Raw genomic sequence first — 15,309 nt, 5'->3', positions numbered from 1 at the left:
GACTAAAATTGGATAGGGAAATGTAAGAAAAAAGTTATAGGGAATCATTTTTCCATTCCCAAGTTGGCATACTGAGTGATATGCTGGTAGGTGACATACTGAGGACACTGAGGTCAGGATCTAGACAGGATCCCAGGGTTATGTAAAGCACATCAATCTAAAGGGAGAAGAGTTCCCATATCAGGGCACCCTGTGCAGGGTATGGGAACAGTTGTCAACTGGAAGCTTTACTGCTCACTACCTAATTGTTAAGTCACAGATTCAGGAAAGACTGAAGATGTATGCTATTTAAGAATAGGGAGTCACTACAAGTCCTGGGCTGCCGATCAAGGATCAAGTTCAGAAGCACACAGTTGCTACATGGCTCAGTTTCTAGGAACAGAATAAGATCTAGTTTTAGTATTTAGCCCCTTCTAAATACTACAGAAGAATAAGCAGGGCAGAAATCCTATACTAAAAGCGCAAATGTATTTCTATCATGCTGAACCAGTACAGCTTTCTTGCTAGCTGATAAAGAGCTGAGTCCAGCAGTAGTCTACTTTAACACAGACCCAAACTTAGATCAGAAGCTTGAAGAACTCAGGCCAGGGGGGTAGCAATCAGATTTTTGCCCTGGATCAGACCACTTTAGGAGCACTGAAAGTTTACAAGTCCCCAACCTATCCTTGAGATCGCAGAACAACACTTCAGCTCAGAATTAACTTTAAGTATGAAGTCAGGAAGAAAGCTGACAGAATGAGCAAAGAAAAGAATCCTACCATAAAAAGCTATTTTGTTTGTTGCCAGATATTTTCAAAGCAAAAAACCCAGGGGAAAAAATGACCCCAAAATATCTACATGTAAAACCTCAAAGAAAAAGCACAGTTTGGTAATCAAATTCAATACATTTCTAAAAGAGATAAAGGAAGAGTTTAAAAATGAATTTAAAATGTTTTTTAATCAATGAAATGAAAGCAGTAAAGGAACAATTAGAAACAAAATGAGAGATTTCGAAGAAAGCTTAGTAGAAGAGTTCCTAAACTTTTCTCAAGCAAAAGACATGCTGAAAACTAGAATGTACCAAATAAAAGCCAATGACCCCATTAGACAAAATAATAAAATATTAAAGCTTTAAAAACTGAAAAAATAGCAAAAAACAATGTAGAGTATCACAGCAAAAATCAACCTACTTGGAAAACAGATAAAGGAGAAAAAATTTAAGAAATCACACCACATAACATTATGACAAGAGAAAAATTCCTAGTTATCATATTATAAGAAATCTTTCCTTAAAATTTACTTAAATCTCTTATAAAAGATGGCAAAACAGAAATAGAAAATTTCCCTGGTCATCTCCTCAAAGAAATGCTCAAATGAAACCCCCTCCATTCTACTCCTTAGTAACCAAAATTCAGTTTATAAGTCAAAGAAAAAGGTACTATCAGCAACCAGAGGAGTCAAATTCAAATACGGAAGAACCACAGAAAGATTCTATGTGATTTGTCAGCCACCACTATCAAGAAGCAGAGAGTTTAAAATCTGAGAAGTCAAAGGCTATGATGAAGTTATAGCAAAGAATTATTTACTCAGCAAAACTAGGTATAGCTTATAGGAGAGAAAATGCACTTTTTAATAAAATAGAGGACTTCCAAGCATTCCTTGAAGCTATGAAAATACCACAACTGAGTGGAAAACAATTAAGAGAAACATTGAAAAAATTAAAACACAAATGAATAGTGACAAAGAACTAAACTGCTTAATCCTAATATACAAAGATAATATATGTATCCCCTCTAAACCCAATCCTCATCAGAGTCCATAGGAGTGCAATTGGATAGGAAGAGGAAGTAGTTCTATTGTATCTTTTTTTTTTTTTGAGACAATTAGGTTATGATTTGCTCAGGGTCACATAGCTAGTGTCAGTCAGATTTTAACATAGGTCCTCCTGGCTCCAAGAGTGGTGCTCTATCTACAGTACTACCTAGCTTCCACTCTATTATATCTTGATAAAAAGAAAGGAAGAATTAGAGGAAGAGTGTAGATTATACTGTAAGGATATACAAAAATATTTATGGCTCTTTTTGAGGCATCAATGGGAATCTGTGGGAATGCCCACAAATTAGGGAATGGATGAGTTTATAGTATACAATGCTATTGTGCTATAAGAAATAATGAAGGGGATGGTTTTAGGGAAACCTGGGAAGACCTTTATGAATTGGTGCAGAGAAAAATGAGCAGAACCAGGAGGGCAATTTATACAGATAACAACACTGTAAAAATCAGAAAACTCTGAGACACTTAGGAACTGTTGTTTGATCTGTATAATGACCAATTATGATTCCATAAGACTTATTCCAGGGGACTAATGGTTTGCTCAAGTTCTCACAGATAGCAAGTGGCAGACACTGTTTTCCTGACTCTTAATCCAGTGCTCTTTCAGTTGGCCCCATATTTTATAACTCCAGATTTCAGTTCTATTTTTTAAAAAATGGTTCTGACTTTTATATGAAGGAAATAATTAACTTATGTTATCCTTATAATTGAAGAAGAGCTAAACTGATATGAACTAGTACCCACAAGATATGAAGTGGTGCTATAGCACAGGGCTTCTTAATTTTTTTCCACTTAGAGCTTCTTTTTGTCTAAGAAGTATATAAATATATAAAATAGATATACAAAATCAAACTTTTACTGATAATTTATAATTTTATGACCACCATATTTAGTCACATAATTCTATGTGAAGTTGCAAACTACAGTTTAAGAAGCTTTATTTATAGAGAATGCAAAGTTAGTCACTGTGTCTAAGGAGCAAATGTGTAAAATGAGAAATATGGGACTCAGATATAGTCTAGTTTTGATGACCAGGATCAATGAAACTAAGGATAGAAAGGCTCTAATAAATCTCAGAATCTCACAGCAGAATTTAATTTGAAAGGTCATCCAGATTACCCAGCATATGATTGAGATTTCCCTTTTCAACATTCTCTACAAGTGATCATCCAGTCTTATACTGAATAATAATAACTGACATACCGCTTTCAAATGTTCATGTATTTAACATACACAAGGGTTCTAATTCCTCAAACCAGTGCCTTTTTTCTTTAACTGAAATAAATATAAATAAATATTAAAGACTTATATTTCTATATATTATAGAAAAATACTATTCTAAGAAAATTGATGTTTTTAAAAATAGCTTGAGAAAATATAGCTTCTCAGAAAAATGTTGAGGAGTAAAATAAATTATTCTGTAGTCCCCAGACCCCTTTCAGCAACCACATAAAAAGAAGATAGTGCCTTATCAACCTCTCCTGTTTTCTAATACTTTATTTCCCTCCACATTTGATCTAGCCATGCCAGCCTGTCATTTATATATTTCATCTTCTGTCTCTGTGTCTTGGCATTCTCTGTCTCTCATTCCTGGAATGATCTTCCACTCTTCCTCTATGTCTTCGAAATGCCTTGTCTCTTTAAGAATCAATTTAAGCTCAATCTTCTGGGGAAACCACTTTCTGGTCCTTCCAGCTTCTAGATCCTTTCCTTCAAGGTTTGTATTTGTCTTGTATGTATGCATGTATCTATCTCTCTATCTGTCTATCTATGTCTTACCCTTTAAAATTTAAGCTCCCGAGAGCAGGAAAATTTTTGCTTAGCTTAATACTTGATATAGAGTAGATGCTTAGTGAATGCTCACTGATTAATCAGTAAAATGAGAGGATTGATCTAGATGATCTCTAATGGCCTTTCTACTAGCTCTGAAACAAACATAATAAGCTCCACCACTGATTGTACTATTCCACACACAGTGTTTTCTCTACAATACTGCCAGTCTTGGAAGATTAACAATAACAGGTCACCATATAATGATGACACAATAGGCATCTGAACTCTCCAAGACCAATTTGCAAAAAAGGATCATCTATATTTAGATCATCATTCTAAATGAAAGAGAATTAATCTAAATGTTCCTATTTGGTAAACCCTTCTAAAAATATAAAAACAGATGGAGTTTAATGTGTGATCAAAGATTTAATTTAAAAAGAAAATTATTAAAGCTTCAGTTTTCCTGATCAGCATTCCAGCCAAAAATGCATTTCCCAAGTGATTTAATGGAAAAAATACTGGATTTTGAGTCAGGAGACCTGACCTCTTGATTGTTGAAACTTCCCTGTGCAACCTGGGTCAAGATTCCATAAGGATCTCAGTTCCTTATTCTGTAAAATGATGTTGGGCAAGAATAACTCTAAGGTCTCTCTCAGCATGATCTAGTATTTACAACCCTAAGTCTAGTCTTGGAAAAGACCTCAGAGGCCATCTGATCATATCACCTCATTTTAAAGGAGATGAAATGGAAACAAAGGGAGGTGAAAAGTCTTTCCCCAGGATCACACAGTTAGCTTACTAACTCACAGAGATGATATTTAGATATTATTCCTTGACTTGAATTCATAGTATTTGTGGCATTAAAAAAAGTCTATCTGTAGCTCAAATTGTACTGGTTCAAATTTTGTTTGTTTTGAGAAGGGAAGGATAATTAAATATACACATTTTTATTCAATTCAGCAAACATTTGTTGAGCATTTTTTATTTAAAAAGTGCAAATTAGGGTAAGAATTTTTATAGGGTAGAGAATGTTTACAAAAGTAAGGATCTTTCTATTCTAGTTTTCTGTGTGTCTGTGTGCTTGGGGAAGGGATGGGGGTGGTGTTCAACTGGCTAAATCCAGATATAACTGTGGAATATGACAGAGGAGTAGTATATCTTCATAAATAAAGACTTTACATGAACCTTAGGGTTCAGACAAGGGAATGGTAGCACTTGATTGGGGCAAGATAGATCAAGAGAAGGAACCATTAAAAAGAAGAGATTAATTTGAATAGGCTGAAATAGACTCCATTCAGATTTCCATTTTTTCAACTTCCCAAATTTTATGAGATCCTTGATATTTTAGTAAACTTACTTTAGTAAATGATATTTAGTAAACTTTAGTAACTAATAAACTTAATAAATGAAATGTGTTCTAGACCTGTGTTGAAGCTTCTAAATCCTAGCTTTCAGCCTTGAGCCCAAGGGATATTTCTCTATCCTTTCTTTTGTGAAAACTGATTATTGCTTAAAAGCAATATGATTGAATAATGAAAGTAAGCATATTATTTTTTTTCCATTTTGCATATGAAGATAAGACACAAAGAAATAGTTATTTGTCAAAGATTGCCTTTCAATAGTAGGAAATACCCAAGCCAAAGCTCAAGCTCAGATCTCCTGTGCAGTCTTCTGCTCTTTTCACTATATTCATTTTGAACAGATATCCCAGAGCTTTGCCTCTACTATTAACTTTGTTAACTGTGAAACTTTGGGCAAGATACTCCAGTTTCCCAAGCTTCAGTTTCCTCATCTATAAAACATAAGGGCTGGTTAATACCACCGTCAATGTTTCTCTAAGATTTAACATGGCTTTTAGAATTTTAGAGTATTTAGAATTATGTAGATGTAATAATACCATCTCATTTATTTCTAAGTCTTGTTTTAATTTCATTTATGTAGCCATTTTAGAACAGCAGTGCTGTGGCGATGAATCCAATTTTTCAAATCAAATGAGAGAAACTTGTTTTATCCATGAATAAGTAAAAGAAAAAAATCAATATATGACTATTGTCATTCAGTTTTTTCAATCATGGCAACTCTTTGTGACTCAGTTTGAAAGAGAGTGGAATGATTAGCCATTTCCTTCTTCAGATCATTTCACAGATGAGAAAACTGAGGCAAACAGGTTGAGTGACTTGCCCAGACTCACACAGCTAGTAAGTGTCTGAGATCAAATTTGAACTCACAAAGATGAATCTTCTTGACCCCAGGCCCCACACCTATCTATCCACCATGCCACCAAACTGCCCCTCGATATATGATATGTTTAAAAAAATGAATAGGAACAATTCTGGATTCTCTTGTCTTTGGTAAAAACAGAACAAATTGAAAGAGATCTAGAAGAATAAGGAAGATTTGAATGGATTACCAAGAAACTCTATGCAATATCCTTCTTTGAAATTCTTCAAAATAAGAGAAATTCTCATTCCTTGCAATAAGTCCCCACTTCCCCACATCTTTGGCTCCACTAGATCTTTTTTATTAATTTCTAGGCCGCTAGGTGGTGCATGGGATAGAAGAACTGAGTTCAATGTCTTAGTTGTGTGACTTTGAACATATCCCTTAACTTCTATTTACTTAAGTTTTTTCAATTGTAAAATGGGGATAATAATAGCACCTATCTTCCAGGGTAGAAAAAATTTAAAAAAAAAAAAAACCTTATTAATTTGGTTCATTGTACAGGATGTTGCTAAGTTTAAAGCAGTTTTAGCTTTAATAGATTTTAGACACAGAGACAGAGACAGAGAGACAGGAAGAGTGAGGGAGATATTAAGCAAGCAAAAGGAGAGAATATCTAGGAGAACAGTATAAAAAACTGCAGAGGGGTCATATAGAGTAAAATGGCTTTACACACACACACATACACACACACAATCAAAAATAAGAGGAAGAGAGAAAGATAGAAAAGACAATGATCAGTAGTAAATTGGAATCTAGAGATCAGAACATTCAAATACATAAAGCCATATGGAATAGCCTCAGAGATCTTAGAAAACTGCCCCAACTCTCATTTTGGGAAGAGAAGGAATACTTGGGTAGAGTTAACTAGGAATTATATATGTCTCTTCCCCAAGACAACTTTTTAGCACATGATTGTAATTAAGTATAATCCTCAATAAAAGCAAGGAACAAACCTGCAAAATCTCAAGAAGAAAATGTTAAACATAGAATCTACAGAGTTTGTAAAATATATGCTTCCACCTACTCAGAGACTGATAGCTCTGACACATTTCCTACTGAATGAATGATACATATAAACTATAACACAAAATATAATTTAAATACAGTAAGAAGTTATAAGCAAGGCTCTCAAGGAGTAACAGTTGAATTTTATTTATCTAAATGAAAGGAAATTCAAATATATCCAGTTTTTAAGGCCTTTGTGTCTTTTATAAATTTGTTTTATAATACTCAAAAAATAGGGAATAAAAACAATCACAGTAATATGTGTGTGTGCATACATATACATACATGTATACATACACGTGTGTATACATATACAGGTATGTGTGCACATATACACACATATATATGTATCTCACACACATATCTGTATCACACACACACACACACACACACACAAGTCTAGTCATATGGAACTAGTTATTTGTGAAAAAATTTTCAAAATTGTTCAGTAAATCTATCAACCTACCTGTGTGTTTCCTGCATTCTTGCTCATTGCACTTCTGTGATTCCAGAGGCTTGGGGGTGCTTTCACATAGGCTAGGGTCTTCTGTTTTATTGCTCTCTGAGTTGATACACTGGACCATTCTCTGCTGAATGCCACCACCACAGGAAACAGTACACTAAAAGAAATAATAAAGAGCTTAGCCAGCATTCTGGGAAAGAAACAATCTAACAGAGGATGACCAGAATATGTGTAAAACATTGAGATTATGGTTGTTGAGGAAAGGAATGATGCAAGGACCAGAATCATTTTTGACAATTAATGAAGTAGAAGCACTAAAATAAGAGTATTTATATAGTACTTTACAAATAGTATCTCATTTGATCTGTACAACTCTTGAGTGGTAAGTGCTATTTTTATTCTTAATTTACAGATGAGTAAACTGAGGCAGACTGTGGTTAAGTGATTTGCCCAGTCGCAAAACTAATAAACATCTGAGGCTGGATTTGACCTCAAGTTTTCCTTACTTCAGATCCAGTGTTCTAAGGGCTACCTGGATGCCTCTGCTAGTGATTGGACTTTCACATTAAGCAAAGTTTCAGATCTTCTTTGAATTTATACTTTTATTTAACTTTCTACCATAAATATAAAGGGATAGATCACTGAATTAGAAATATAAGTTTTTGAAAGCAATAAATAAATATTATGGTTACAGAAAATAAGGGCAATAACAAGTGCTAAATTAATTGTCTTCTTTAGGAAATATAGTCAAGGAAATTTTTCCTTGACTAAGGGATGATTAACCATACCCCATAATGATTCCATATAAGGCAGAACTTTCAAAGTTTCCAGCAGGTTCAGGCTCTGTGAGCCTATGTCCAGAGAAGCTTTGTATATTGTGACCTTTGCACTAAAGCACTTGATTTTAGCATTTTATTTAGTTTAATTTTTTCCAGTTAAAAATCAATTTTTACTCTTTCTCCAACTTCTTCCTTTGCTTTAGAAAACAAAGAAAGAAAAAGAAAAGAAAACCCATGTTACAAACATGAAAAGCCAAGCAAAACAAATTTCTGCATTGGCCAAATTTCAAAAAAAAAAAAAAAAACACGTTTTATTTTGCACTTTGAGCACACTGCCTCTCTATCAGGATATAGATGGGATAATTTATTGTTTGTTTGCTGGGATCATGAGTGGTTACTGCATATTGCTTAATCCTTTCAGAATTGCTTGTCCTGTAAGCACTTTGTAAATCTTAAAATGCTATGTAAAAGTGAGCTATTACTAAAATTATATATAAGGTGTAGGGAGTTCAATGTATAAATGGAAGGAGTAAGAGCACAGATGAAACTTCAATGAACAGCTGCTGATTGATTTTATTCTTGCTTTTTTGCCTCCAAGGAGTTTTTATTCCCTAGGATTTGAAATCATGAGCCCACATATCCTGTATTCCTTCTTTAAAAGAACTAGAGATCTAGATTCTAGCCTCCCTAATTAACCACAGAAGCTTAAGCAAACATAGAATCTTTCTACCTCTTCTACATTTAACACTTTTCACCTTTACAGCTATCTAAGTGCTTTGAGCTTCTTTAACTGTAAATAAACAAAAACACTATATTTACAATAATAAAAACAAATTCATAGAAGAAATTCTATAATCCAACCAGAAATAGAGCAGACTAAAACATAGAACCTGTGGCTACTAGCGAGAAGGAAGTAGATTGCTTTTCTTCAGATAAATGTGTTTCTAAACATTCTTTTCCACTGCCTGTGCTAAAAGCCAGAAAAGTTCTATATTTCTTTTCCACTATTACCACTAATATATCAACATCAGCAGCTTTGCCTAAGTGAAAATTGCAGAATCTATCTCCCTTAAGCAAGGAAAAAGAATTTAAGTGATACAGACTAGACTTGAAAACAAGGGAACTCGAAGATCTTTATCTTCAACTCTTAAGAGCCTAGGCAATAGTGTCTAAATAAGGTTTTCTTTTCAACTCTATGGAACAATAATGAGAATTAAGGTTTTAAAGTAAAAAAACACATTTTAGTATTTTTATGGTCCATTTGATTGCACAAATTCTGTTTCTGCTGTAATTGTGTACTAAATGGTCATCATTCCCTTCCTTCATCATGGTATTGTGTAAAGTGTATTGGATTTCAGTTTGGTAACTAATGTAGGCTTAGACAAATCCTTTAGCTGTTCAAAGCCTCAGTTTCTTCATTTATAAAATGAGGTTGGCTTATTTAACTCTGTATTATTATGTAGTATTAACTTAATTCTTGACACAAAGAAGGGTCCTCATACATAAATTATTCATAACTGTGCATATGTATTAGCAAAAAAGGAAACAACAAAAAATAAAACTTTGGAAACTAAGTGGGTAATCATTAATTTTTGCTGTCGTTTTTTGTTCTCCTTTATCAAAGATGACCATGACATCAGGGAACTGATACCATGAAATGCAAGTAAATTGGATTTAAGTGAAGGTGAGCTGTGCTAAGTGCCTGCCTCACTTTCTCCTCCAGAGCCATCTGGAGATAGAGATCAGGATGACTGGAGATGGCCCTGTCGGCAAGTGGGAGGCTTAAAACTAAGATCTTTAAGAGGTTTGACTGAAGCAACACCCAATCAATGATAGCCGCTGATTGAGGAGTCGTTGAACAAATTACCATATAGATATATAATAGCATACATGACACAATTTAAAATAATATAAAGAAGAGAAGTATGGAAACACAACAATATAAATATAAAGAACAATTTTTAAAACCCTGAATTCTAAATAATTTTTATAGTGGGAAAAGCTTAGTCCTGGAGAAAAGATGAGAATATTCCCTTTCTTCACTGAAAAATTTAGAGTTACTGCTGTTGTATTCTGAATGTGCTATGAAGAAGGAATTGGTTTTTTAAAATTTCACTATAAGAGAATCTTCCTAGGTGTATGTAGGTATTTTCAGAAATAAATATGATGTGAAAACAAAATTTTATATATATATACACACACACACACACACACTCATATGCACATATATGTGTATGTATGTGTGTGGATTTAGGTGATTTCTAAGATCCCTAGTTCTTATCACCCTTTCTTTTCCTTAATTCTCTTTAAAGTTTAAAGGAAAACATTCTCTATAAGCACTCAATTCCTTGTGTTTTTTAAACTATAAAATCATATAGAAATATGAGCTGTGACTTGATTAACAAAGATTTATTAACCTATCATGTGCCAGGTACTGTGCAAAGTATTTATGTACCAAATTATGTACCAATGTACTAAATTCCAAAAATGCAAAAGGGAATAAACATTTATTTCATACTTGTACCAGACATTTTGCCAAGTGTCTTTTGCAAATATTATCTCATTTGATCCTCAGAGAATCAAATACAAGGTGGATACCATTTTATAGTTCAAGAAACTGAAGTAAACAGGGTTAAGTAATTGACCAGGATCATACAACCATAAGTATCTGAGCCCAGATTTGAACTTCTTGACTGAAGGTATTAACATTTAGGAGGACCAAGAAAGGTTGCTTGTAGAAGGTGGAATTTTAGCTGGGACCCAAAGGAAGCCAGGTAAAGGAAGAGGCAGAGTTAAGGAGAGAAAGAATTCTGGGCATGGAGAAAGAATGTGTAAAAATTCACAGTTGGAAATAACATGTTTTGTTTTGGATCATTAAGGAGGCCACTCAGTCTAAAATGACTAAGCTTAATGCCCACAGAGCTAAAACAGTAGCTCTTAGATGAATAGATCATCTGGGATCTTCTCTGAGTGACAGTTTGTCGTCTCTACTAGTCTCTCTCTTAGAGATGGATCATGGACCTGTTGATTGCTTTGATTGGATGTTAATGAAATGGATCTGGGAAACATGAAGAATACAGAAGCAAGCTAGGGAATTGCTGCATGACAAAAGATGTTCCCACAGGAACTACTGAAGGATGTGATCAACTCAGTGAGGAAGAAATGAGAAGAGAGAGCAATTCAGGTATGGCCATAATAGAGACAGAAATTAAGAATGACACTCCATGTGTGAGTGACATAGAAAAGGCCAATTTGACTGAATCAACAGGAAGAAAAAGAAAGTAGAATAAAAGGGAAAGAGAAAGAATGTGACTTAGGAAATGATGATTGCCCTATTTGAAGTCAGAAGACCTAGACTTGAATCTTGGCCCTACAACTGATAGTTGTACAACTGGGCAAATCTCTTAACCTTTCTTAAGTTCTGCATTTATAAGATGAGAATAATTAAAAAGTACCTTGCCTGTTATAAGGGTATAGTGAGGTAATCCAATAGGTTTAAGCATCTTCTTTAAGTGAAGATTCTCATCATGTCACTTTCTTACCAGTAAATTCCCTGTTGCTTCTAGAATAAAATATGAACTCCTCTGTTTGGCTTTTAAAGCTTTTAACCACCTGGCTCAAATCAATTTTTCACATTTCCGTATATTACTCCTCTTTCTGTGCTCTTTGATTCAGTCAAATTGGCCTTTTCTATGTCACTCACACATGAGTGTCATTCTTAATTTCTGTGACTCTATTCTGGCCATACCTGAATTGCTCTCTCTTCTCATTTCTTCCTTACTGAGTTGATGACATCCTTCAGACTTCAACTCTAGCAGAACCTCCTACACAAAGCTTTTTTTTTTCTTCTCTACCTGTTCTATCCTGTCATTAGTGTTTTTTCTCCTAACTTCATTGTGTTTGTTTTTGTTCTTATTTTGATAATACTCATATAGATATAGGCTGTCTCCTACAGCAGAATGTAATAGGGAACATTTCATTTTTTTCTTTGTTATGCCTCTGGTCCATAACAGATATTTAATAAATTCTTATTCACCAGTTGATTGGATATAAACAACAATAAAAATGTAGGCAGCTGTTGGAAGAAGAAAAAGAACATAATCAAACTTACCAGATTCCATGTCCCTTTTACCCAATGGGAACAAGAATGGCTGTTACAATGCCTAGTGGAGTTGGGTCTCATCTGCCAATCACAATGGTCTTCTGGGCAATGAACCAACCTTTCTTGGATACCACCTCCACAAGATTTGGAGCACTAGAGAGTACAAAGTAGTACATGGAACAGAATTAGAAGGGAAGTCTCTTGGAAAGAATTTTGGGGATATAGAAATTAAATTTCATAATCATTTACATGATTCTGTGGGGTTGTACTGCTCAGATTTATACTGTTTTTAGCTTAGGGATACTTGTGCCAAATGACATGTTGTGCAATTGACTAGGGGAAGTATCCTTACTGAATCATTCATAGTGACTAATAGCCACTGAGTATCAATGGTGAACTAGAAATCAAAATATGGTTGAGAAAAGAAATTTCAAAAGCCAGGGAAGAAAGAGTCTAAGATAAAGATAAATAATCAACAGTATGGGAGCAATATATCTAGGGACAGCTGTAACTAGGAATATTTTCACCTTGGGGGGAAAAACATTTTTTCTTGGGGGAAGGAGATGGTCTCACATTAAGTGCAACTTGTTTCGAGATAAGATAATCTGACCTTACTCTATGGGGTTAAGAAAGAAGGTGGGACCCTCTGAGAGGGATATCATGATGACTGTGTGGAACATGGTGTGACTCAGGGATAGCTTTACCTTGTGTTGGTGTGGGTCAGCAGAGAACAAAGATGCCAAATTTGGTTAGTGTTAGAATCATGGAGAGAAACAGTACCCTCTCAGGGAAAAAGCACAATCCCTTCTGCTAGATATTATTGCCTTGAGAAAAAGTATTGCTCTTACCATGCTAGTTATGACTCTAATTGGGATAACAACAAACCAGAAAGTTAAAAAAAAAAAAGAGTGTTTAGCCCCCAAAATACTACTTATTATTTGAACAAAGCATGGCAAGAAGTCAAAATTTAAAATTAATGTGTCTTTATTCAGATCTGACAACCCAACCAAAAGCCAGCAACACAGTATTTCATCTTCTACCATAATGAAATTTACTTTTCCTCTCAGCCCTATGTAGGAAGTGACAAATATTCCATTAGGTAGTGTTTCAGTAATAAACTTGTCCATGTTATGGGTAATACAGTTGAGAGACACTCAGGTAGTCCCGATATATTGGCTCTCATAAAATAAATTCAGAAAACAAGTGGGATTTTGAAGCATAAATCTACAAAATTCATGTGAGATTTTTGCTCACTTAAACAATATTATCAGATACTTCATTTCATTTTAATGAGGCACTGGAGAAAGCAGAGAATTTATCAAAAGCAATTAAGTATAAAATAGTGAAAAATAGACAGTTATTAGTAACATCATCATAATGTACTTAGGCAAAATACTACATCAACAAGGAAATTATACTAAATTAATATTTCAGAACTCAAAAAGCAGCCACTAAACAATTATTTTTGAAATCCTGTACCACACTTTCTCTAGAGAGAAGCTGGCTATTTCTTACTCATTTAGCTTTATTTTCTTCCTGGAAATAGCTTATTTTATACCTGGAAAAAACAATAGTATTTATTATCATATTTCTTCAGGATATTATCATCACAAAGAAAAGGCCCCAAACCCTCAAAATTCTCCCAGCTGGAAAACAATGATTTCCTTCCCCTATTAGAAATGACAGCCAAGAGCACTATTCTTTTAGAATATAAAATTATTTATAAATTCTTATAAAGGATAATGGATGGCATGAAGGAGGAAAGGGAAATAATAGCAAAATCACTTCACAAACCAGATGAATGGTGAGAATCTATTGAAAATTTATCATGGGATCCATAAAAGGATATATGGGTAAAATGGAAAGAAAAAACAAAAAAAGCAACAAAAATTAAATATCTTTTTCAGTATTTTTACAGTATTTTTCATCGTTGACAAAAGTTAAATAATCCCTGTTGTTGACAGGAGAAAATGGAGAAATGTTTTAAATGATATAATTGAAAAGAGCAGCTGATCCATATTAAGTGCCATCAAGGAATTCATGAGAGAGATGATACAACGTTTGTAATACCAGAGAAACTGAGGCAGATAGGGATTGGTTTTTAATCTTTACTATGAAGAGTTTAGCCTAGCTGGCCTCATGGGACTCTTGTCCAAAGCATTCAGCACAGATAAACTGAGGCAGGGAATTTATATAAGCTTTTAGTTAATGAGGGTTTGCACACAGAATACATAATCTGAGTATACAATCTTATAAGAGAAACAAAGAAAGTTAATAGAGGCAGGACACTGGAAGGGTGGGTAAGCCATAATTCTAGGAAAGGATCATAACTTAATCCTGACCAGATAGGGGAAAAGGTTGAGGGCAGGAGACAACAAGGTAAGGGACAATACTCAAACGGAGGGTGACTTAGCCTAGCAAGGATCAAGATCAGATCTCCAAGGTTTTTCCTGGGTTTTTAAAAACTCAATTTCCAGTCCTAATGGCAAAGAAGGGGAGAGGGTGGATATGATTTTTTTATTCAGGGTTCAAACATATTCACTATTATTCATTCATATTATTCAGTGTTCAATATTTTGAAAGCACTAAAGAATCCATTTCCAGGATCCCTGAAAGAAAGGAAGTTCCAGAAAGAAGGGGAAAGATCATACATGATATTATTGCCCCCAATAGATGATCAAGAAGACATCAGTAACTACTGACCAACAAAGGATATGAACAGACAATTCTCAGACGAAGAAATTGAAACTATTTCTAACCATGTGAAAAGATGCTCCAAGTCATTATTAATCAGAGAAATGCAAATTAAGACAACTCTGAGATACTACTACACAGCTGTCAGATTGGCTAGAATGACAGGGAAAGATAATGCAGAATATTGGAGTGGATGTGGGAAAACTGGACACTGATACATTGTTGGAATTGTGAACACATCCAGCCATTCTGGAAAGCAATTTGGAACTATGCTCAAAAAGTTATCAAACTGTGCATACCCTTTGATCCAGCAGTGTTACTACTGGGCTTATACCCCAAAGAGACACTAAAGAAGGGAAAGGGACCTGTATGTGCAAGAATGTTTGTGGCAGCCCTCTTTGTAGTGACCAGAAACTGGAAACTGAGTGGATGCCCATCAATTGGAGAATGGCTGAATA

The 15,309-nt window shown here is 34.4% G+C and overlaps 1 protein-coding gene across 1 annotated transcript in view; it reads right to left on the bottom strand.

Moving 5' to 3' along the window:
• ADAMTS12 (ADAM metallopeptidase with thrombospondin type 1 motif 12) overlaps positions 1 to 15,309 on the bottom strand; it is a 482,021-nt gene that overhangs the window by 15,878 nt on the left and 450,834 nt on the right. The window contains 2 exon segments of the mRNA XM_051969545.1: positions 7,280 to 7,433; positions 12,167 to 12,310. Coding sequence (XP_051825505.1) covers positions 7,280 to 7,433; positions 12,167 to 12,310 — 298 coding nt within the window.

This window comes from Antechinus flavipes, chromosome 1 (assembly GCF_016432865.1).
Source record: "Antechinus flavipes isolate AdamAnt ecotype Samford, QLD, Australia chromosome 1, AdamAnt_v2, whole genome shotgun sequence".
NCBI classification, from domain to species: Eukaryota; Metazoa; Chordata; class Mammalia; order Dasyuromorphia; family Dasyuridae; genus Antechinus; species Antechinus flavipes.
The sequence above is the reverse complement of the archived record's forward strand: the minus strand, read 5'-3'. Positions and strand labels throughout refer to the sequence as shown.